This window comes from Patella vulgata, chromosome 3, assembly GCF_932274485.2.
Source record: "Patella vulgata chromosome 3, xgPatVulg1.2, whole genome shotgun sequence".
NCBI classification, from domain to species: Eukaryota; Metazoa; Mollusca; class Gastropoda; family Patellidae; genus Patella; species Patella vulgata.
In genome coordinates, this window is record NC_065881.2 from 7,454,705 (window position 1) to 7,481,844 (window position 27,140).

Consider the following 27,140-nt stretch of genomic DNA (forward strand, 5'->3'; position numbering starts at 1 on the left):
CGGAAATTGCTAAAAATCAATAGGCTTCTTCGTCTCATGACCTTAAACACTGTGTATGAATTTAAAGCCAATCAGATATTAACTTTGGCCTCTAGAGTGTCCACAAGATATTTTGAAGTGATCAAGGGCCATAACTCTGGCAGTAATTATTGGAAATCGCTGAAAATCAACAGGCTTCTTCGTCTCATGACCTTAAACACTGTGTATAAATTTAAGATGAATAGGATATTAACTTTGGTCTCTAGAGCGTCCACAAGACTTTTTGAAGTGATCAAGGGCCATAACTCTGGCAGTAATTATCAGAAATCGCTGAAAATCTTTAGGCTTCTTCATCTCAAGACCTTAAACACTGTGTATAAATCTAAAGTCAATCGAATATTAACTTTAGCCTCTAGACCGCCGGACGGACAGACGGACGGACGGACGGGGGCGACGACAATATACGACCACATTTAAATGTGGGCGTATAAAAAGGAAAAGAAATGGGTTTTAGCATCCTACTTTTTGACACCAGCTGGCCTAATGAAGACAGCCATGGCAGAAATTTTGCTTTGACGACAGCGCTACAACCTACTAGACACTGTCCTTGCCAGGACCTTCGTTCTGCACCACTGACATGTGATAAACCACGCCAGAAAAACCAGAGTAACTTTATCATCAACACCAGGAGCGAATCTGGGACCTTCGGGCTAGCAAGCCAGCGTCTTACTCACTGAGCCACCACGGCTCCCACATTCCCTTAAAGGCTCAATACCACTCTTGTTGTAACTGAATAATATGTCCCAATTTTTATTCTGGTCAGCAAATTGTACTATTTTACAATATTCCAATTAATTGGTGATACAAATTTCATCTTAACACACCTAATTTAAAAAATTGGAAAAATTCAACTAAAGGATTTGAAAAGCCTGACGTAAAGCTTTTCAAATGTGACTTGGATTTAAAAATATTTTTGAACCCTCTGGACAAGTAAAATAGGATTTAATGGATAATTTACACAACAGGTAAGACACTAACATATAGTACTTAGAATAAGGCTATTTTTTATTTTCTGGAGCTGTCAAGAGTGTTATTGTCCCTTTAAAGAATGTTCAAAAGTGCTTTACAGTAAGTACATACATGAATTTAATTAATGCTCAAATAAAACGATTCGGGTCCATAATCCATGAAGTTATGGTCAGATACATTTCGAAAGGAACTGAGATCTTTGTGAGATAGACCTATATTTCAAGTTTCGTTAAATTGGGATAAAAGTTGTGACCTGACGGACAGGGAAAACGACAATATACATCTACATGAAATAATATGGAACACAATTACTATTTTAATTAAAGTAATATTTCGTTAAGGGTTTTCTCAACCTTAAAGGTCACCGGAAAAGGTTCATAAATTTTTTAAATAATGCAAGTAATTATGTCAACATATCCTTTCCATAACTATAACCCGAACCCGAACGTCAAGATTACCTGCACCAGGTAAATTTCAACATTAGTAATTTCCGCCGTTCTCCGTGGGTAGTCGTAACTTTCCGTCAATAAGCAATCTGTGACGTCATTTTAGTCCTTCTGCTCATATTCTAGTCTATATTTCTATGTGCAGAAGGACTAAAATGACGTCACGGATTGCTTATTGACGGAAAGTTACGACTACCCACGGAGAACGGCGGAAATTACTAATGTTGAAATTTACCTGTTGTTGCAGGTAATCTTGACGTTCGGGTTCGGGTTATACTTATGGAAAGGATATGTTGACATAATTACTTGCATTATTTAAAAAAAAAATGATGCTTTTCAAGTGACCTTTAAGGTTGAGAGAACCCTCAATGAAACGTCTCTTTAATTAAAATAACAATTGTGTTCCTTATTATGTTTTCATGTTTATTAGATGTGCTAATTGATAAATGGGGGTGTGATGGCTGAATGGTGCGTGTGCGCGCTGTATCATAAAGTCTGTCATTGAGTCAACTGGCATGGTTTCGAATCCCCGGTTGTACGTGACAAGAAGTAGGGTCGCCTGTCCAACTTCGTGGGTTTTCTCCGGGTCCTCCATCCAACCCCCCTTAAAACCTAGATAATGTAAAGGGTATATGCTGAACATTTCAGTCAAATTGATCCACTCTGAACCGATATTTTGATGATATTGAGTTAGAGACTTAGCTACTTTAAAGTATACTATTACTTGTATGTACAGTCAATAACCTCTCACCACGGCCTACGCACTTGAAAACACATGTTCAACATGAACACACTAATAGAAAATACATGCTCGGTAAATTATCAATTCTTTTTTTCTTTCTCCAAATAATAAATAGATTATAGAACTTTAATTTAGACCATTAGAAAGGTGTGGGTGGAGGGAACTGATTAAATGCTCATAAGGGAGCCAAATTTGGCAACAGCTGGGATCAAATGTCAAAGGAGGGGAATCCCAGAGCTCATTCAGTGGAAACCATATGTACAAAGTATGTTAGAGTGGGCCAGAAGGCCACCTTATAATCTTTTTATATTAAGTGCAGAGTACTGCTCTTTAAAACCATTTCTTTTAAGTCATAACTTAATCTTAAAAAGAAGCCAGAAATTGGCAGAAGAGAAAGTTACTAACATTCAAAGCTTTCGATATAATGGAATAACACACAGCCAGTTAATTGAGTCGGCTGTACCAATAGAGTAAACCCCCATGTCAGAGTGATCTGTTATTGGAGTATATACTAGAACATCATAGAGAGATATACACCATCTACTAGTATACATATATATAAATTATGTATATACCTATTGTGTAGTGCTTGTGTGAATATTTATAGTACAGTTTCTATCAGAGACATATGTTGTCTTAAAACAGGTTTTGATATATATAAACAAAATAGAAATTGAGAAAAATGATTTTGGATTCATCACAAGAAGATCAGCCGAGACGCGATGCCACTGGGGTAAGTGATATAAATATGTATGGAAACCGTATACGCTATATGATGTAGGCATGTTACTAAACCTATGTACACGTGTGTACAAAACTTTCGTAACAATGCCCTATTATATATATTTGTATATAGAATTCAAATGTTTAATTTTTTTATATTTTCTACTGAATAGATTAAATTACACGAGATAAATATTTTTTCTTAATAGGCCTATATTTTGTGTACGCGTTGTCAATAGAAAAAAAATATTGGCACAGTGTCACTTTAGAAAATAGATTTGGCAAACTGTGTTACAGTGCAGCAAGATAATTACTAAGGACATGCATTACTTTTAATCTTTAACATCTGACAAATACATTAACAGGACAATATAACTAACATCTTATTTTTCAATAGAGAGAGATAGAGAGAGATGGAGAGAGAGAGAGAGAGAGAAAGTGAGAGAGATAGAGAGAGATAGAGAGAGAGAGAGAGAGATAGAGAGAGAGAGAGAGAGGGGGTTTAAGGTCCTACTTTTCTGCTCCCAATGGGTTAATAAACTTAATAAACATCTTTTTTCAATAAGAGAGAGTGAGAGAGAAAGAGAGAGAGAGAGAGAGATAGAGAGAGAGAGAGAGATGAAATGAAATGGGGTTTTGCGGTCCTACTGTTCTGCTCCAAATGGGCTAATGAAGATGACTTTCCCATACAGTGTGCAACGAGGGAAATTTTACCTGGGCAGCGGCACTATGGCCTACTCTTATATCGAATTCCAACTGCCAAAGGGATCTTTTACGTGCAATCCACGACACAAACTAGGTTATTTTGGGACTAAAATATTGTTAAATTCTATTTCAATAATTGGTTTTTAACATCCACTTGACACAAACTAGGTCATTTCGGGACTAATATATGGTTCAATTTTATTTCAATAATTCGCTTGAGCGTAGGGGTATTCAGCAGTGGGAGGAAACTGGAGGCGACCCTACTCCTCGTCAAGTACAAGCGGAGAAACCACACCACTTGACTAACTGACAAATTGACAGACCTTATGATGCAATGCCCACGTGCTAACCATTTGGCCTCGCCAACCCGCTTGTCAGGTACAACTAAAACTGTTATTTCCAGACTTGTGTCAGTATATATCTCATCATTTGGTGCTAAATTACCATAGTTAAATTATATTATGCAGATTAATAACATCATCATATGTCCTGGGGATGTAAAGCCCCTATTAAGTTCTGGTGATACTTGTGGAAACGTGGTGCTTTTAGAATAAAACTAGTGATTGTATCCCATAAAAACTGTGTTCTGTTAATGTGTTTACAGATGCTAAATGCCACTTAAAGATTTCTCTCTCTCTCTCTCTCTCTCTCTCTCTCTCTCTCTCTCTCTCTCTCTCTCTCAATAACTATACAATGCTCAATAAACAATGTAATTGGGTAAAAAATGTTTTCTATCACCCTGTGATAATTCATCATAATTTTTTAAACTGTTGAAAAAAAACATCTATTAACCGCAATCTGTGACAATATCATAGTTTATTGTGATAACGTTTATCAGCAAAATAAAGATAAGGAATTTAAATCGATATTTGGAAAATAGTTTGCTATGAGTATATCTCGTTTTATATTTAAACATGTATTCAATAGAGAATTACAATAAATTTATCTAACGGATCCTGAACACTGCCAGCTGCTGTTGTAAACTTATAAAGGTTCTTTTTGAATAAAAGCTGACTATTTGGCAGAGAGAGAGAGAGAGAGAAATGGGTTTTAACGTCCACTCGACACAAACTAGGTCATTTCGGGACTAACACATGGTTTTAGTTTTATTTCAATAATTCGCTTGCGCGTAGGGGTCTTTAGCAGTGGGAGGAAACCGGAGGACCCGGAGAAAACCCACGAGGTTGGACAGGCGACCCTACTCCTTGCCACGTACAACCGGGGATTCAAAACCACGCCAGTTGACACAATGACAGACTTTATGGTACAGCGCGCACGTGCTAACCATTCAGCCACCCAAACCCCCCCCCCCCGATTATTTGGCAACTACACAAACATGTTTAAAGATACATCATGCAAACTATTAATTATACATTAATTATCTTATCCAGGCCATAATAAACTCTCGATGTCATCTTATGTATCAGATTTTCACTGGATTTGAATCTGATCTACTACTCAATGCTCATTGATGATTAAATCCAAAAATGGACAATCGAGACTACTTTTTTTATCGTAACGACTTTAATAATGATGATCGAGGCTACATGTAGGTCTAAAATTCAAAAGCTAATATCTTGGTCCAGAGTGGAGCAATTTGCCTGAAATTTTCAACATATTCTATTTACATTATCTATTTTGTAACGCGAACAGTCAATTCTTTATCTAATCTCCCATATTGCCTCTTTAAATGAATCAGGATGAACAATTTGATTAAAATACAGATCTATACTTCGTTTCGTTTTTTCATACTTTCGATGGCCTTCACTACATGAAGATCTGACCGGCTGTAGTGATAGGTCGCGTCAGAGGTCATACGAGTGGCTTTTGGCCCTATGACGTCAGACATTTGATTAACCAATCAGCATTAATGTTTCTACTGGATCACCCACAGTTCCGTGCAAAACACGCCTAAAGCTCACCGTAACAGACCATTTCATTGGCTAATCCCTCACACCATCCAGAACACGTCAATGATAACAACTCTTCCAGATCCTAGTGTAGTAAAGACAATTTGTAAAACGAAATTTTGAACTTTAAAAAAATCGAAATTAAATAGGATCTGTGTTTTATTCAGATTGCAGCCTGAATAATACCACCTGCTATGGTACACCTATAAAGGTTTGTTTTGAATCAAAGCTGATTATTTTGCAACTGCACATGTTTAAATGAATCACCTATGACTACGGTTATCTGGAGAATTAAATATAAGTAATAGATAAATAAAAGATAAATAAAAGAGCATGGGGTATATACCTGTAACAAAGGTTATGCTTATCATCTACCTGAGAAAGTTGTAGCCATATGCCATGTTTTATATATAGGCACACTATGGCCTTTCTTTTACCCATACATCATACAATAATAGTAAGATACCACGATATATAACACAACAAAATGACACATTGCCAAATAAATAAAACAAACCAGTCTTCTAGATGAGGAATACATAACTTTATTATCATGAGAGAGAGAGAGAGAGAGAGAGAGAGAGAGAGAGAGAGAGAGAGAGAAAGAGGTGGGGTTTAATGTCCACTCGACACAAAGTAGGTCATTTCGGGACTAACATATGGTTTAATTTTATTTCAATAATTCGCTTGCGCGTAGGGGTCTTTAGGAGTGGGAGGAAACCAGAGGACTCGCAGAAAACCCATGAGGTTGGACAGGCGACCCTACTCCTTGTCACGTACAACCGGGGATTCGAAACCACGCCAGTCGACTCAATGACAAACTTTATGATACAGCGCATGCACAGCTAACCATTCAGCCATCCAACTCCCCAGAGAGAGAGACAGAGAGAGAGAGTGAGAGAGAGATGAAATGGAATGGGGTTCAAGTCCTACTGTTCTCTGCTCCAAATGGGCTAATGAAGACAACATACGCTATACAGTTTGCAACAAGGGAAATTTTGCCGGGGCAGTAGCACTATGGGTTACTCTTATATCGAATTCCAACTGCCAAGGGATCTTTTACGTGCAATCCACGACACAAACTAGGTTATTTTGGGACTAAAATATGGTTCAATTTTATTTCAATAAATTCTCTTGCGCATAGGGGTCTTTACCAGTGGGAGGAAACCAGAGAATCGAAGAAAACCCACAAGACTGGACAGGCCCCCCTACTGCTCATCACGTACAGTACAAGCAGGGAATCGAAACCACACCATTTGACTCAATGACAGAACTTATGATGCAACACGCACAGTTTGAGAGAGAGACAGAAGTAGAGAGAGAGAGGGAGGGAGGGTTTAACCTCCACTTGACACAAACTAGGTCATTTCGGAACTATTTCAATAATTCGCTTGTGCGTAGGGGTCTTTAGCAGTGGGAGGAAACCGGAGGACCCTGAGAAAACCCACGAGATTGGACAGGTGACCCTATACTCTTTGTCCTGTACTACCGGGGAATCGAAACCCCGCCAGTTGACTCAATAATGACAGACGTTATGATTCAGCGCACACGTGCTAACCATTCGTCCACCCAACCCCCTTAAAGAAATAGAGCAACATGGATGTTGTGTGTGGTACAATATTTTCAGAATGAATGTATAAATGAAAACAATGATCTGAGAATCAAATAGACTAAAAGATAAAACAATTCCAATAAATAAAACGTAAATATCACATTAACATTCATATGTTTGTAATTGATGAAAAGTGGTCAACATATGCACCATGTGTAGAAATGTGGTTAGGTCTATTTAATAAGGCCAACTTCAAGTTTGGTCAAAGGTCACGAGATGTAAACAGGGCTAGTGCTAATTCCAAACCTAATCCTAACCTCTCCCCCCAAATTCTTAAACCTAACCTACAATCTTGCCAACAATCATGTGCCCTAACCCTATATACATCTCCGCGACCTTGACGAAAATTGAGCTGGCCTTAACAAATAGAGTTAGCTGTAGAAATGATTCTAGTTTTGTTAAGGTCAGATATTCCACTGACCATGTTTAAAAGTTCAGGTGGTTTGAAATTTCACTGACCATGTTTAATAGAGATTGTCTTAGAGTTCAGGTGGTTTGGAAATTTCACCAGGTCATGTAACGCTAAGTTGAGTTCACGTTAAATTTTAAGGAAAATTAATTAAAATATAAAGTCAGCCATATTGCTACACCTTTGTAAACAACCTATTTTCATCCTGTTATGAACATAACTTGATGGACATGTAAAGTCAAGTTTTAAAATAAAACTTTGGCTATTGTTAAACCTTCGTAAGAAAGCTATTTTCATCCTACCATGAACATAACTTGATGGTCATGTAAAGCCAAGTTGAGTTTAAGGAAAAATAATCTAAAATGAAACTTTGGCTATTGTTAAACCTTTGTTAGAAAGCTACTTTCCTTTTAACTTGAACATAACTTGATGGTCATGTAAAGCCAATTTGAGTTTGAGGAATAATAAGCTATTGTTCCACCTTTGTAAGAAAGCTACTTTCCTCCTTACTTGAACATAACTTGATGGTCATGTAAAGCCAATTTGAGTTTGAGGAAAAATAAGCTATTGTTCCACCTTTATAAGAAAGCAACATTCTCCTAACTTACTGGTCATGTACATGAAAGCTATTAACCATATGTTACTCTGTAATATAAGTTGAGATAGATGATCTCTGACCATAAGTACCATGGTACTAATAAACAGGCAAAGTCATAAATCATCCATGTAGATAATTAGTAAGACAAGTAGAACAATATCTACTGCCTGTATCTTTCTATAACATATGGTCTACATACATGCACAGTGGTACATTATGAAAAATATATTACAATAGAAGGGAGAGAGAGAGAGATCGAGAGATCAAGGTTTAAGGTCCACTAGATACAAACTAGGTCATTTTTGGACTAACACATGGTTTAATTTTATTTTAATAATTCGCTTGCGTTTAGGGGTCTTGAGCAGTGGGAGGAAACAGGGAGGACCTGGAGAACATCCACGAGGCTATGGTCACTTCGATAAGCTTGTGAGTGTGGATGCTTTGAAGGGGGGTGTGGGGTAAATAAAATGAAATGAATGGGGGTTTAATGTCCTACTGTTCTGCTCCGACTGGGCTAATGAAGACTGGCATACACCATACAGTGTGTTATGAGGGTAATTTTGCCCAGGCAGTGGCACTATGGCATGCTCTTACATCAAATTCCAATTGCCAAGGGATCTTTTACATGCACGCCAATGTATACACGGACTTTGTTTTTTTTCGACCCATCCAAACGACTAGACAGCTGTCAGACCCTACATCCTGCACCAGTAGATAAAGTACAATACATAAAACTATATATATATGTCAAGTTTTTCATCCCATCCAAATGACTAGACAGCTGTCCCTGTCAGGTCATCCGTCCTGTAGATAAAGAACAATTATAAGTACTTCTACATAAAAAATCAGAACTTTAACTTGTTCATTCTGATAGACAACAAATAATAAGCTAGCTGTCTGCACTCTATAGACATCTTCCGATATTAATAACTAGTTATATTAATAAATAATGATTGATATTAATCAATATATCCATAATATAGACAGTTATCTAACCCAGAATTTGATAGCGGGTTGCGGGGGAGGGGAGGACTAGCTGCACTCTATATTAATAAATAATAAATGATATTAATCAATATATCCATTATATCATAGGTTCCCAACCTTTTTTGGGTGGCGACCCCATTCCAGGCCCAGGATCAGGTCGCAACCCCTCGAAGAACAAAGTCACATTTTACTATGAAACATCATTATCATTCACTTTTATTATTGTCTGATAACAAATTATTGATTTTTTTAATCAGTGTGATAGTTGCGCCTGTTTTTCAGCGACCAGGTTTTCAATGCATGGCTCAACGCCACTCAGTGCGACAATCATGTCCCTTTCTATTTCAAATCGGTTCCTAAATGAACGAACCTTGAACTTTGCAACTCGGTTACGTGAAGGCCTTATAAGATGTACGGAGTTAAAGCGAGATCAAGATGAAAAGATAGCATTTTTTTAAAAAGTTCTCAGACTAGTCCGCGACCCCACGAAAAGTCCTCTCGACCCAAGTTGGGTTGCGACCCAAAGGTTGGGAAACGCCGAATTATATAGATAGTGGTCTAGGGGGGGGAGGGGGAGGGAGGGAGTAAGATGATTGAATGATTAAATGTCAGTTAGTTCGTTCGTGGAGTTTTACGTCCAATTCCACCAAGGATGATATCGTAGACAAGTGTTTCCTAAGAAACTTGACAGAGGAAGCCACAAAAATAGGCTTGGTCCAGCATTTTATGTAGTAAGACAATGTCTTTGCAGGGAAGCACCCGAGGTGAATTTCATCCACCGGAGAAGCTCCAGGTACTAAATGTCAGAAAGCTTAGCTCCAATATTAGGAAGGGGTTGGATGGATGAATTCATGTATAGAAATTAAAGATATATTATGGGAGATTAGATAAAGAGCTGCGTGTTCTCACTGTAAAAGTTAAAAATTAGATACTGTAAAAGGAATTTGCTGAAAATTTCTGTCAAATTGATCCAGTATGAACCGAGATTTTAGCGATTGAATTTTCGGCCTAGCCTCGATCATCATTACTAAAGTCGGTAGGATAAAAAACATAGTCTCTATTATCCATTTCATGATTTAATTATGAATGGAAGTCGAACAGCAAATCGGAACCTAATCCAATAAACATCACAGGCTAGCGATGCGATCAAGAGTTGATTACGGCCTGGATAAGTTAATTAATGTCTAATTAATAATTTAGATAACATTTCAGTCCTAAAGAAAGACCTGCAATAGCCAGATTTACCTCTTGCTTAATGTACATGTATGTTTAAGTTGAAGAAACTCCTGAAAAATAAAGATGTACCTAAAACAAAGGAATGGGATATTTGCTAGTTAACAAACTCTTATTATAAATTGGTGCATTCCTTATAAAAACCTAGCCTACATATATATATATGTACCAGTATTTTAATTGAGTTGGAACTTTGATTTTAACTCATTATTATAATTGGAACCTGATAATTTTATGGTTGGCACCTCCACTGTTTTATAATTATCTTGGTAGTTATTATTATCTAGTTGGCAACATTCTAATATATAAATCATGTTATCTATTATACCGGGTTTAAATTATAAACAGGTTTATTATACGGTATATAAACAAAGAAAAAATGTGGGAGGGGGGGTGCCCAAGTTCAGATTTTGTCATTGATACCATATGGTTGAAAGGTTTTCAATCTAATGATCCAATGAAGTTCTATGGTGCGTTTATTGATAGTAGATTTTTGGAGGTCAGGATTGGTACCCAATTGTTTAATTATTTGGTAGTCAAGGTTTCGACTAGGGTAGATGAAAGTGGGAGGCAACTGGGGTGTCTCTTTTGTGGGTAATATCAGCATAATGTTCCTTCAGTCTAATTCGAAACAGACTTTTTGTTTCATCAAGTTTTTGTTTGTGGCATAGGTTGCAAGTAAGTAGGTAAATGGCGTTTTTACTGGGGCAATTAAAAGATTTGCCTGTTTTGATAGAATAAAATGTTTTCTTTCCTTATATAGTATATAGTATATAAACAGCATAATCAAGGTAACACAAAAATAAAGCTGACCATTCAATTTTGGTAACGAGTGTTTCTGGATACTGTTAAAAAATTGATTACTGATGTATAATGATTAATTTTGGAACAGTGGTCAGGAAATTAAATACTTGTTAATTGGACACTTATTATCAAAATTAATCACCTTTAAACTAGACACAAGTAGATGATCTGGGGGGATTTTAAACAATTTTTCAACAAAGATTTGATATTAACCCTTAACCGGTCATTGTTGACTATAATCACCACAATGTTATAATGATCCGGCACTAGTTGATTGAAATAGGCATACAAAATATTTCACGTCAGCCTTTATTTAGCCTGACCACTTGACGTCATGATGCCAAAATGACGTCAACCGATTAAGGGTTAAACGAATGTGAAGGAAATTAGTGGTAGATACACAAGATTAAATGATACCCAAGTTACAGTGTATGTTACTGCAGAATTTCATGAAAAAAGACCACCTGATTCCTAGTTTAAGAGTACAAGGAAAATTATGTTTGTGATTATTGTAGAAGCCATTAAGTAAACAGGAGTTGTTTATGATCAAGATGGTTTTGGTTTTGTTTATACTGTTTTCTCTCAACTAACTGAGTGTCAAAATAAATTGTTTCTCTTTCGACCAACTTAAATACAAGTAGTTAATTAACCAACTGTGTATTTCTTGTGTAGAAATAACCATGGCTTATACCACTACCCAATCTGATTCAAATACAGATCTATATTTCGTTTCGTTTTTTTATACTTTCAATGGCCTACACTACATGAAGATCTGACAAGTTATAGTGGTAGTTCACGTCGGGGGTCAAACGAGCAGCTTTTGACCCTATGGCGTCAGACATTGATTAATCAATCAGCGTTGACGTTTCTAGTGGTTTACCCACAGTTCCAAGCATCAAAAGGCCAAGAACTCGCCGCAATAGACCGTTTCATTGGCTAATTCCTCACATCATCCAGAACACGTCAATGATAACAACTCTTCCAGATCCTAGTGTAGTAAAGACAAATAAAACGAAATTTTGAACTATAAAAACAAACGAAATAGGATCTGTGTTTTAATCAGAATGACCACTACACAACTTGGAAATGAAATGAAATGAAATGGGGTTTAACGTCCTACTGTTCTGCTCCAAATTACCTAATAAAGAAGGGCATACGCCATACAGTGTGCTATGAGGGCCTACTCTTATATCAAATTCCAACTGCCAAGAGATCTTTTACCTGCACGCCAACCTGTACACGGGACTTCGGTGTTTTGTCCCATCCGAAAACTAGACATCTGTTCTTGTCAGGCCCTCCATCCTGCACCATTGACAAGGGGAAACCACGCCGGAAAATCTTGACGTACTTTCTCGGCCAACATGGGGAGCGAAATCGTGCCCCCCAGACTAGCATGTACTATCACTGTAACCCAGGTAGCACTAATTTCTTTCACATTCGTTTAATATCCAATCTTTGTTTAAAAATTCGTAAAAATCATTTAAAATCACCCCAAATCATCTGATTTGTACCTGTATCCAGTTTAAAGCTGACCATTCAATTTTGATAATAAGTGTCTAATTTACAAGTGTTTAAAAATAAACAATCCAATTGATTAATGATGTATAATGATTAATTTTTGAACAGTGGTCAGGAAATTAAATACTTGTAAACTGGATACTCATTATCAAAATTAAACAGTCAGCTTTAAACTGGACACATGTACAAATTAGATGATTTGGGGTGATTTTAAATGATTTTTACAAATTTTTAAACAAAGATTGGATATTAAACGAATGTGAAAAAAATTAGTGCTAGATACACAAGATTAAATGATACCTGGGTTACAGTGTATAGATGTATGTATAACAATAACTATAGATGTATCTTTATACACAACTCATTAAAACATTATGAATAATATGACAAACCTAATGCCAAATTTGTGTTTCACAGAGACAGACTTCTTACATATAATATCCATGTTATTCAATTCTACTGGAAGTTAGTGTTCAATTATAGCACCCATGGCACACAACATGGTCATATAATCAGAAATTATGCAAATAAGATATCAACCAGAACTTACAACATGTTTTATCTTCTAATAAAGATTTATATATTCCTTTGGTTTCTTTATTTAAAGCACTACTTCTTGCACATTGGTTTCAAAATAGAGAGAGATAGAGAGAGAGAGAGAGAGAGAGAGAGAGAGAGAGAGTAACATTTCAGGACTAACATATGGTTCAATTTTATTTCAATAAATTGCTTGTGCGGAGTGGTCTTTAGCAGCGGGAGGAAACCAGAGGACCCAGAGAAAACCCTTGAGATTGGACAGGCGACCCTACTCCTTGTCATGTATAAGGGGGAATCGAAACCACGCCACTTGACTCAATGGCAGACCTTATGGTGCACCCAACCGCTCTGGTTCCAAAATTATGATAAATTAGGAAAAGACAATAACTGGAATAATTAAACCATGCAGACATCTCCATCGAAGCTTATTTAACATTGTACTAGCTGATAAAGATTTGTTTTACTAACATAGAAATATTTGTGTTACGTGGAACTAAGCTTTAACAAATTGGCACCATTTTGTTTATGATATAGATAATGTTATGTAACAGTCAGTTATAAGAAGTATAGGTATGTCTATAGGTGCCAACTACCCATTCTATCAGATAGTCATCTGTATATACAGCAAGAACTACATGCCATCAGTGTCAATCTTATTCTACAATCAGCTGGGTTTATCGGGATTTTCCGGCGTGGTTTCCCCTTGTCAGTGGTGCAGGACGAATGGCCTGACTTTAAGGACCGCTGCCTGGGCAAGATTTCCCTCATAGCCCAGTCGGAGCAGAACAGCAGGATGTTAAACTCCATTTCTTTTTCATTTACAATCAGTTGGTTATGAAATGGAGGTTAACATCCTACTTTTCTGCCCCGATTGAGCCAATGAAAATGGTTGTTTTCAATAAAACTGCAAGTGTCAATTCTTAATTCTTAATAATACATCTTTACTGTTATCTCAATTATCTTTCAAATTTTGATCAAAACTCCAAAAGTTCATAAAAAAAACAACATGATCATAATGAGAGATAGCTGTAAGTTTTTGGATACCTTTTGGTTTTTAAGCACCTCCTCCCTCATTTTCAAGGGATATTTAGTACTAAAATCAAATTATCGGACTACTGGAGCTTTTCCAGTTATAGAAATGCTATTACAATTCCTAAACACACAATTAGCTAGGAAAAAAAGTTATGAGTTATTCTGTCTTATGGTTTGGATTGTTCGTACTTGGTTTTATTTTATTTATAGCAACAATGAAACAGAGGGAGAGAGAGAAAAATGGGGTTTAACTTCCAATCAACACAAACTTGGTCATTTCAGGACTAACATATGGTTCAATTTTATTTCAATAATTTGCTTGCGCGTAGAGGTCTTAAGCAGTGGGAGGAAACCGGTGAACCCAGAGAAAACCCACGAGGTTGGACAGGCGACCCTATTCCTTGTCCCGTACAACCGGGGATTCGAAACCATGCCAGTCGACTCAATGACAGACTTTATGATACAGCGCGCGCACAATTATACTGGAGCTTTTCCAGTTATAGATATGCTATTACAATTCCTAAACACACAATTAGCTAGGGAAAAAAGTTATAAGTTATTCTGTCTTATGGTTTGGATTGTTCGTACTTGGTTTTATTTTATTTATAGCAACAATGAAACAGAGGGAGAGAGAGAAAAATGGGGTTTAACTTCCAATCAACACAAACTAGGTTATTTTGGGACTAACATATGGTTCAATTTTATTTCAATAATTCGTTTGTGCATTGAGGTTTTAAGCATTGGGAGGAAACCGGAGAACCTGGAGAAAACTCACGAGGGTGGGCAGGCGACCCTACTCCTTGTCCCGTACAACCGGGGATTCGAAACCAAGCCAGTTGACTCAATGACAGATTTTGTGATACAATGCACATGCGCTAACTATTCAGCCATCCACCACCCCTTAAACAATGAAAGAAATGGAATACAACCGACTTCATTCAATAGACTATATCTGTTTTCATGTTCCGATTTACTAACTTCAAAATTTAAAAAATTCATGCAAAGTTTACTAGCAGATTTAGTTGGTTCAAGTTGTAAAATTCGTTAAAATTTAAACTTACCAGGATTAATTTGAAATAAAGAATGAATTCGATGTTATGGGTGCGTTACAAGTAACAAGTAGAGCTGTATCTAAACACTTCGGATTTACGTACCTATATAAGCGTTCCATTTACCAGTAATTAGATTATATAATTAACCACTATATACATGACTCGGTTCCAGGGATTTTCAGGAATATTATTACACATCAAACATGTATGCCGGAAATCTCAATCATAAACGATTGTTTTACACGTGAAACATCTATGACTCTGTTCCAGAGATTTTCAGGAATATTATTACACATCAAACATGTATGCCGGAAATCTCAATCATAAACGATTCATTTACACGCCAAACATCTATGACTCTGTTCCAGAGATTTTCAGGAATATGGTTCATGTTTATAACAAGCATCGCTGTACATACAGCTTTTATTAAACGTCAAACATGTATGCCGGAAATCTCAATCATAAACGATTCATTTATTAATATAACGCCTGTACTTGTCTAATTAAACATTCCTTCATATCAGTGATTTGAAAACATTTACTAATATTACAGCGGTACTTCGGTACTTGTCTAACAATAAATTCCTTCATATCCATGATTTCAAAGTATCTACTGATATTACGCCGGTACTTATCTGTGATTTCAAAACATCTAAAAATTGATTCCATATTTATGACATGTTAGAAATCTTAATGACAAACTGTGAATTCATTTTACTATATACTGGTACATTCCTTCATGTCTGTGATTTTAAAACACATTTTTGTACATTTAATAAATTGCTGGGCACATCTAATATACATTTGTCTGTCATTTCAAAACATCTTAAAATTGATTCCATTATGACATCCTAGAAATTTCAATGATAATCAACTTTGAATTCAAAACACAATTTCGTACATTTAATAAAATTGATTCCATGTATACGACATGCTAGAAATTTCATTGATAATCAACTGTGAATTCATGGTACATTCCTTCACATCTGTGATTTCAAAACACAATTTCGTACATTTAATGAATTGCTGGCCACATCATTATCTAATATACACATGTTTTATGCTAATAAATAATCTACTTCTTGGCAATATTCAGAGTTCACAATCTGCTGGCTACCCATGTAAATCATGAACGAAGATAAGACTATATCTACCAGGTACATTAATCACTCATGTTATATGCCTCTTCCTATTACCGATCTATTATTATTATTATTATAACTAATAATTACTTCTTACAAGGTAGACAAATCAGGTAAGCCAGGACATCTTACAAACATTATTTATACTGGTATATGTTTCCAGTGCTGCTTAAGATTCATAGCATCAGTGACTCGGCTTTCATAACACAGTATTTGGCATCTTGGAGAAAGGATGGCATCATTTATTCGGCCAAACATCAAGACAACATATTGAACTGTTTGACAGATTAGCCACATATAGGTCTTCTCCATGTTCTTTAACATTTTCGTTCTTGGCACGGTTCTCTGGGACAGTGTATACACATTTCACCGTTTTTCTAAACATAGCTGGAAAAGTCATCAAATTGGTACCAAGGTCCACCTCTACACCAGAAATATGTTTTTTCAAGAGGAATCTACAGTTCCAGCATATTATTGGTATCAATATTGAATGTCAGCATCAGCTGTGTCTCAGATCATTACGTGAATATCAGAGATCTAAAAGTCTTTTCGTTCCTTCTCAAATCATTTTAAAACCTGTTGTACAAAGGAATTTTATGTGGTAGCCTAAATATAAGGATTAAAAAAAGAAAAACTGATGTTTTGGATTAACAATATTTTAAATTTTTCTGCCATGCATTAAAGAGAATTCTAAACAAAGAAGCCATTATACAACTCGGCTGGATGTTCCGGAAAGATTTCAGTGATTAAAGGAAATGTGCACGATTATGAGATATTCTTCAGTTCGTACATAAGAAGTTGATGTGACTTGTGATTTCTGTGATAAAAGCAAATGTGAACGATTATGAGATACTCTTTGGTTCGTACATAAGAAGTTGATGTGACCTATTGAAGAGAAACATCTTTCTATTGAATAGCTGGAGGATTTATAATAACGAATCACGCCCACTCTCTGAGTTATTGAGTTATCTAGTACTATTTGCATACCGATACCTGTAATCACGATGAGCAAGAGAAAAAGTGTTGGAGCAGTGTCTGTGGGCCAACAAGAGGTATAAACTATATTATTTATGTATAATAGCCTTCCAAAAGTATTTTATTCTAGGGAAGATGGGTATGATTCAATTTATCAATTTAAACTGAATTATTTTTGTAAAAAATCAGTTTGGTTTAAACAATATTTTAATTTCTACCAGTAATTACAATTTGTCGAATTATGAGAAAACAAGAGAGAGAAAGAGAGAGAGAGAGAGAGAGAGAGAGAGAGAGAGACTAACATATGGTTCAATTTTATTTCAATAATTCGCTTGCACGTAAGGGTCTTTAGCAGTGGGAGGAAACCGAAGGACCCAGAGAAAAACAACGAGGTGGGACAGGGGACCCTACTCCTTGTCACGTACAACCGGGGAATCGAAATCACAATAGTTGACTCAATGACAGACCTTTGATACAACGTGCACACGCTAACCATTCGTTCCCCCCACCCCTCCTTTAATCTGATTTTAGCCCAGAGAAATGAAATGGAATGGGGTTTAACGTCCTACTGTTCTGCTCCGACTGGGCTAATGAAGACAGGCATACGCCATACAGTATGCTATCGAATTCCAACTGCCAAGGGATCTTTTATGTGCATGCCCATGTATACACGGGACCTTGGTTTTTTGTCTCATCCAAATGACTAGACAGCTGTGCTTGTCAGGCCCTCTGTCCTGTACCACTGACAAGGGAAAATCCCAATGAACTTTCTCGGCCAATGCGGGGAATCAAACACCCAACCTCCAGGTTAGCGAGCCAGCATCTTACCCACTTAGCCACTGTGGTTCCCTAGCCCAGAGAATATCTATAGTTAATATTTGGGTATGTTTTTTTTTTCTTTAATTAAATGTGAAATAATCAGCAGTTTTAAATATCATTACCTTTTATTATTGACAAATGTTTCTGAGAGATCACAGTCTTCAGAGTATCATTCATTTTGGGGTTGAGAAGTCAAAATAAGGGTTCTAATTTTTTTTTGACTTACCAATATGCTATTACATATTCTCAGTTTCTGAATAAGCCAACAAAATTTCCTAATAAAAGTTTTGAATTAGTAATCTTCAGAGCTTTCATCTCTGTCATATTAGCAATGAAATTGACTGCCTGTCAGATTTCTGGCATATCTGATCTGAAATATGCGAAAAAAAAGATCTGGCATTACGTTTTATCACGGAAAAATGTCATTTCAATAAGCCTACAATCATTAAATAACGAAAAATGATGTCCTGCTTAAAAATTGTTATAGGTATTGATTTAACATAAGTCAATTTGAGAATTACTTGTCTGTATCCTGGATGATTATAAGAGTTGCCTCCCCTTGATTGACAGCTTGTAAACTATGATAATTGGAAATTTTCAGGTAGTTCTAAATTTTACAGCAGAATAAAAAATATGCTGGAAATAAAGGAATCCTGATCATTATCACTTTATCCCTATTTTTATGGGCTTTCGCCATTTTGACCATTTCCCATTCTTAGAACATAGTACATAGTTCTTCATCACTTCGTCAAATTAATTACACAATAGGGGGTAGTTAACGTGTTAAAAGCGTCACGCTTAACGGGTTAATGTCTCGCTCTCGACCATTAAACAATACATAACAAAATGAACTGGAGGCTTTAACTGAAATTGTTTTGAATAACATGTAGGCCTATACAGTTTTATATGCAATTGCCAGGAGGAGTAAAAAAAAAAAAAAAAAAAAAAAAAAGGAAAATGTGTCAATATTTGTCAATCACATCATGTATAAATAAAACATATACTCCACATGTTACAATGAAATCAGAGTGGATTTATTGTATCAATAATATACTGTAATAAGTAAATGAAGAATCAATTCTAGTTTACAGTCACATATGTTGTTATACTTAAAAAAAAATAAAATGAAATGTGGTTTAATGTCCTACTGTTGGTCTTAAAATGAAATGAAATGAAATGAAATTTGGTGTAACGGTAACGGCCCACTGTTCTGTACCGACTGGGCTAATAAAGACGGGTATACGCAATACAGTGTGCTATGAGGGAAAATTTGCTCGGACAGCGGTGCTATGGCCTACTCTTATAGACATGAAATGAAATGGGGTTTAACATCCTACTGTTCTGTTCCGACTGGGCTAATGAAGACAGGCATATGCCATACAGTGTGATATGAGGGAACTTTTACCTGGACAGCAGCGCTACGGTCTACTCTTATAGACATGAAATGAAATGGGGTTTAAACATCATAGAATGTGCTATGAGATAAATTTTGCCCAGACAGCAGCGCTACGGTCTACTCTTATATCGAATTCCAACTGCCAATGGATCTTTTATATTCACACCAGTGTGTACACGGGACCACAGTTTTTCGTCCCATCCAAACGACTATACATTGTCCCTTGCCAGGCCCTCGGTCCTGCACCACTGACAAGAAGGAACCACGTCAAAATATCCTGATGAACTCTCTTGGCCACACACGGTACCTCCAAGTTAGCCTCACCCGCTTAGCCACCGTGACTCCCGAACATCAAAAGGGGGGTTGGATGGCCGAAAGGTTAGCACGTGCGTGCTGTATCATAAGGCCTGTCATTGAGTCAACTGGTGTGGTTTCGAATCTCCGGTTGTACGTGACAAGGAGTAGGGTCGCCTGTCCAACCTCGTGGGTTTTCTCCGGGTCCTCCGGTTTCCTCCCACTGCTAAAAACCCCTACGCGCAAGCGAATTATTGAAATAAAATTAAACCATATGTAAGTCCCGAAATGACCTAGTTTGTGTCGAATGGACATTAAACCCCATTTCTCTGTCTCTCTCTGTCTCTGTCTCCCAAACATCATAAGACAATATTAATACTACATGAGATAAAGTGACCCAGTATATAATAAAATCAATTGGGCAATCAAAATCACAATAGTCAGCTGTTACCTTTCATTATATAAATACAATAACACAATTATATATCTATAATACATCTTAATACAGTCAATATCTGTACTTTTACCATTTATACATATAGATTATCTTCAAACAAACAATCTAGCTTTAAATAAGCTGTAACATACAAAATCATACAGAAATAAAATAGGGGGGAGAGAGAGAAAGAGAGAGAGATTAATGTCCACTCAAACTAGGTCATTTCGGGACTAACATATGGTTTAATTTTATTTCAATAATCACTTGCACGTAGGGGTCTTTAGCAGTGGGAGGAAACCGGAGGACCCTGAGAAAACCCACGCGGTTGGACAGGCGACCCTACTCCTTGTCACGTACAACCGGGGAATCGAAACCATGCCAGTTGACTCAATGACAGACCTTGTGATACAACGCGCACACGCTAACCATTCGACCATCCAACACCCCCCGGTCCAAATGAAATAGGATTTAATATCTTACTGCACAATTTGGGCTAATGATTACATTAAATTATCTAATGATTACATTAAATTATGATTACATTAAATTATCTAATGATTACATTAAATTATGATTACATTAAATTATGATTACATTAAATTATGATTACATTAAATTATGATTACATTAAATTATGATTACATTAAATTATGATTACATTAAATTATGAAAACAAATACAATATATAAGATTTATATATAATTGCCCAACTAGAATTCACAATGAGATCAAAATGAGGACCATCAAAAGATTTTTCCCAACACTTATAGGTGGTGCTGGTTTATTTATATTGTCTGCTCTGAAGATGCTGAATAATGTTGCAGAATTTTTAGTTTATCATGTCTTTGTAAATAATGAACAGAATTCATCCATTTTTGAACTGATAGTTTCTTCAACTTTTAGAATATAGTTTAATAAAAAAATCTATGGGTTCTGTTGGGTTGGGTTTTTTTTTTGGGGGGGGAGGGGGTCACCTTGTATAAATTATCATTTAAACATTTATTAACATGACAAGCCCATCAACGACTATCTCGGCCATCAGATGTCTCTGATTTTAAGTAGATTAGAACACCAAAACTATTTAAGAGATTAACAATTAAAGATACATTATGTAAGATTTAGATAAACAGCTGGTTGTTCTTGCTATAAAAATTCGAAAATAGATAATCTAAAATGAATAATTTGTAAATTTCCTTCAAATTACTCTATTGCCATCGAAGATTTGACAAGACTTGTGCATTAATTGCAACCACCGTAATGGTTGTTCGAAGCAAAGTCTCGCTCCCCCATTTTTAACTTAAATCAAAATATGGCTGAACTGTTCTAATCTATTTAATATCAGAGAAATCCGATGGCATCAATAGTTGATTATGGCCTGGATAAGATTTAGCTCTTGCATGATGTATGTTGAAATCGATAACCGAGACTTACTTCAAAACTATTGGTTATTGTTATTTTGTGCATAATATACTCACTGAGTTAGATAAAATATAAAATAAATATATTAATAACAGCTTTCTATTATCAGATACAATACTAAAAAAGATAAAATTGATCTAGTTTGACTGAGAAATCTATTTCAGTTAATCACAGACATGATTACCTATATTCTAAATTAGCCACGATAACTAATTTGTCATTCTTTTATAGACAAATGAGAATAATGGAGAAATGATCAACTGATAAGGGGTATTTTACATTATTGATATAGTTTCACTCAGAAATCTATTTTAGTTAATTACAGACAAAATTAACTTTGTTTTAAATCAGTCGTTACATGTATAAATAATTTGTCATTTTGTTATAGACATATGGCAATAACCATGAAATGATCAACTGATAAGGGGTATTTTACATTAATTACAGACATGATTAACTATATTTTAAATCAGCCATGTTAAAGAATTTGTCATTCTTTTATAGACAAATGACAATAACGATTTTCTTGTTAACTCAGTAGACCTTAAAACTGACAACTTGGAACCAATTTCATAGTCGACCCTGCAGGGCATAAACCTGACAACTTGGAACCAATTTCATAGTCGACCCTGCAGACCATAAACCTGACAAGTGGCAACCAATTTCATAGCCAACTGAGCAGCAGCAGACCTTAAAGATACATTATGGGAGATTTGATAACGAGTTGGCAGTTCTCACTATAATAATTAAAAACAAGATAATGCAAAGGCAATTGGCTGAAAATTTCATTCAAATCGATCCACTATGAACCGAGAACTAAGCGAACGAAATTTCTGCCTAGCCTCGGTCATCATTACAAAAATCAGTACGATAAACAGCATAGTCTCGATTATCCACTTAATCGTTTAATCGAGAAGGAAAGTTATGCAGTAAATCGTCTCACAATCCACTTAAGATCGCAGGCTAGCGATGCCATCTAGAGTTGATTATGGTCTGGATAGGTTAATTAATGTCTAATTATTAATTTAGATAACATTTCAGGCCTAAAGAAAGACCTACAATAAGCAGATTTAGCTATTGCATAATGTTTGTTTAATAAACCCCAAAAATGGGAACCAATATGGTGACTTATAAAATCGTGAAAGATGTGTTACAAGTTGAGCTTTGATATTAACGATAATGTCCTCTTCAATGCGCACAAATCAGTCGTTTGTATTTTAGGGGAGAGCTGAAAAAAGCTCGCCTAAATCAACAATTGAAAAAAATCGCTCCCCTAAAAAAGCTCTCCTAGTTTTGATAAGAAGAGTGATTTAGAAACTAAGGCGAGTGATCTGATATTAAGGAGTGTGATTAGTTGTGTGTATGGGAAATGGTTCTGAAGATCAATAACTGCATGTTAGCGGGGTTCATAAATGATAATAAGCCCCCTATGACTTTGTAAAGGAGAGCGATTTTCAATTTTAAGGGGAGGGAGAAAAATCTCCCCCAGTCAACATTCAAGTGCGCGACAGGCCCTTGAGAGCGTTCGCTGGCCTTAAAAAACAATGACTGCACAAATATTTTATGATAATTGTTTATAGAGTATGTACGGTATAACCCTTGAGTGACATTTAGTGATTGAACACAATAAAAAAATCACAACACAATTTATATGGAAAACATTGATAATGATAAGAGAGCACTGTGCTTGGAAACAATAAGAGATATTTGTCACAACATTGTGCAGTGATTATTTTCCACACAAATTGTGTTCTGTTAAAGATGTATGTAATATTTAGATAAAGAGCTAGCCATTCTTACTATAATAGTTTGAAAATAGATACATGTAATGTAAAATGAATATATTGAAAATTTCATTCAAATTACTTCATTCCGGGGAGGGGGGAATGAATGGTTAGAGCGTGCACTTTGAATCGTTGAATCATATGAATCATAAGTTCTGTCATTGATTCAACTGGCATGGTTTCAATTCCCCGGTTGTACCTGACAAGGACTAGGGTCGCCTTTCCAACCTTATGGGTTTTCTCGGGTCCTCCGGTTTCCTCCCTCTCTCTCTCTCTCTCTCTCTCTCTCTCTCTCTATCATCTCTCTCTCTCTCTACCCCCCCCTAAAAATTGTGTTTTGTTTTTTTTATTTCTGTTTATACAGTATTTACGGTAATTGTAATTAAATTATAATCAATATGTAAACAACTTATTCACTACACTTGAAAGGAAAAGGACTCATTTCCTTACATTTAAATAGCTTAGCAAATATAAAACAATCAGTACATTCAAGTAGATCATGTGATACATCATGTGATACATCATGTGATACTTCATATTCATGTTTCTAATATTAAATATGAGTGTATACAAATGTCAAGTATGTTATATGCTGCATGCCTGTTAGATCGAAATTCATATGGGGCTCCCGAGACTTGGCCCCAACGTAGGGGATCTTTAGTAATGGGAGGAAACCGGAGAAAGCCCATGAGGCTGGACAGACAACCCAACTCTTTGTCATATACAAGCTCAGATTTAAAACCATACCACTTTACTCAATGACAGTGACATCCCTTAAGATCTAAAGTGCACATGTTAGACTATTTGACTCCGCCCCCTCAACAATCTTGATTATAACTACGGTATTTATCTATTGTAAATGGGGGGGGGGGGGTTGGATGGCCAAATTTTTAGCACGTGCGCGTTGTATCATAAAGTCTGTCATTGAGTCAACTAGCGTGGTTTCGATTCCCCGGTTGAACGTGACACGGAATAGGGTCGCCTGTCCAACCTCCTGCGTTTTCTCCGGGTCTTCCGGTTTCCTCCCACTGCTAAAGACCCCTACGCGCAAGCAAATTATTGAAATAAAATTGAACCATGTGTCAGTCCCAAAATAACCTAGTTTGTGTTGAGTGGACGTTAAACCCCATTTCTCTCTCTATTGTTAATGTTCGTGTTACAAATAATTTCTGTTAACGCGTAATAAGTGTATTAAAATGATTAATTGAAATACAAGGTAAGTATAGGCCTATTGATTTTATCATAGCTCGACAACTGACATGCCGGAGATGAAAGTAATTTGTTTCCAAATAATGGGGCTGACAACGGAAGGATGATTTCCGGAAGGACGATTTCCTTTTGTTTTGTTAAACGTAAGCAGCCTAACGAGCGCGAGCTAAACAACATACATGAATGCACATGAATTCTACATAAGTTTAAAGAGGTATTATGGGACATTAGATAAAGAGCTGACGGTTCTCGCTATAATTAGGGGTGATGATTTTCCGTTTCAGAAAATGGCATATTCCGTTTTAAGTTTTTTTAATTCCGTTATTTTCCGTTTCAGAGCTGACCATATTCCGTTTTTTCGAGATAAAATGTTATTTTATGAATAAATGAATAAAACATCTTAAAATGCCTTTTATTACAAAACGGGCCATTTTAAACCAATGATAACAAATGTTGAATTGTGAATGACTTGTAATGTTCAATGACTAGTTATTCTTTAAACCAGTTTCCCGAATTAAATAACAGAAAATTACATCTTGTGAGCTCGTTTCATCTTTTTAGCAGACGAAGCCATTTTTCTCAGCTGCTAGGTGTAGTCGCGATTTATCCAGACATCTTCGTAGTTACTACCGTTTCTTCGAGAATAAGGGCTGGATTCACAAGGCTACGGTATATTTCTGATGTCACGTGGTTAAACACGAGTCACGAGCCCGGCAGTAAAATAAGAAGTAAATGAAACGATTTTTACTTTTATGAAGTGACAGAAGTTTTTTTTAAGACATATATATACATTACAATGTTTAATTCAAGTTAAACTACAGAGTAATTTTATAATGGGATACATGAAAGACGGGTTTTCGTTTCGATTAAAATTATGATTCCTAAATGATGAAATGAAAGTAGCGAAATACTAAAATAGACAGTAACAAAACCACGCGATATCATTCAATATTTCCGATTTTTATGAATAAAAAGATGAAATACTTGGATAACTGCAAAATTATTTTGAGTTTGTGTTTAGTATCAGCAAATATCGGCTTTTCCGTCTTTTTCCGTGTGAGATTTCAAATTCCGTTTTGAGTGGACAATTCCGCGATTTCCGCGTTTTTTCCGCGATCACGGAAAATTTATCACCCCTATATAATGGTTAAAAAACAGATAACGTAAAGAGAATATGCAGAGAATTTCAGTCAAATTGCTCAACTCTGAACCTGAACCGAGATATTAGCGAATACATTTTAGGCCTAGCCTCAATCATCATTAATAAAGTCGGTACGATAAAAACAATGTCTCGATTATCCATTTTGACGTTAAATTATCCATCACAAAATGTATTCAAATCCACTAAACATCGCAGGCTAAAGATGGCATCAAGAATTGAGTATGGTTTGGATAAATTAATTAATGTCTAATTAATAGTTTATATAACATTGTACTTGTATTAACTAAATCATACTTCATAAAACTATTACTCTTTTTTAATCAATCCTAAGTGTAACAAAAAAAACAAAAAACTTTGCGATAGTATGTACACAGTCAAGATAGTACAACTAGCCTCGGTTTGAAATGAATGTACATTAAGTGCCCATTTACAGCCACATGACAGGTAACCTGATATTGTGTTCACTATGCAATCTTAAAGGTGCAATATGTAAAAGCTAAATCTGCGTTTTGCAGGTCCTTATTTTTAGCTTGAAACTAACTCTCTAGATCAACGGATTACGGTGATTTAAACGAATTAAATAAAGTTGATCTGCTGTGATAATAAACACGCTACACCAAGAACGGCAACGTCTGTATCTAAATCTTATTTAAAATACAGATGTGACGTCACCCTTTAATGTTGGCATACCATTATTTCAAATAATCGTACAGGCAACTTGCCAATGGTACATTATTTATACTAATGAAATATTGGACTCGCATGACGTATTTCACTGTAAAAGCCTGTGCAGAGTGTCTGTATTTTAAGTCGTTTAATGGTCTCAAAGCTTAAGACATTGTGTAATATATTGTAAAAATACTCGGGCCTACGGCTAAGTCTCTATCTCAATATCGTCCAAAGTCTTACACGGTGAAAACACGAATTATTTGTCAATCTAAATCAGCATTGATGTTGTGATATTACCGGGAAAAGATAGGCTTCTCATATCCAATATTTATGACAAAATAAATATTTTACCATTGGTACACGAATCGTGTACCATAGTGCGTTTCAGCGTCATTTGTAACAAATGACCAGAAAGAACGAGGCTAGACATATTCCACAATGCATGTCAAACGGTGACGCCATATCTTATCTGGAGAACATACGCAATAGACTGGAATAATCAGGCGCTAGAAATTG

The 27,140-nt window shown here is 36.0% G+C and overlaps 2 protein-coding genes across 2 annotated transcripts in view; one reads left to right on the forward strand and one right to left on the reverse strand.

Moving 5' to 3' along the window:
* LOC126815927 (zinc transporter ZIP13) overlaps nt 1–27,140 on the reverse strand; it is a 40,595-nt gene that overhangs the window by 9,439 nt on the left and 4,016 nt on the right. The window lies entirely within an intron of this gene.
* Nucleotides 2,482–27,140, forward strand: part of LOC126815895 (F-box/LRR-repeat protein fbxl-1) — a 109,194-nt gene continuing 84,535 nt past the window's right edge. The window contains exon 1 of the mRNA XM_050541935.2: nt 2,482–2,929. Coding sequence (XP_050397892.1) covers nt 2,879–2,929 — 51 coding nt within the window. The 5' untranslated portion in view covers nt 2,482–2,878. The remainder of the gene's footprint in view (nt 2,930–27,140) is intronic.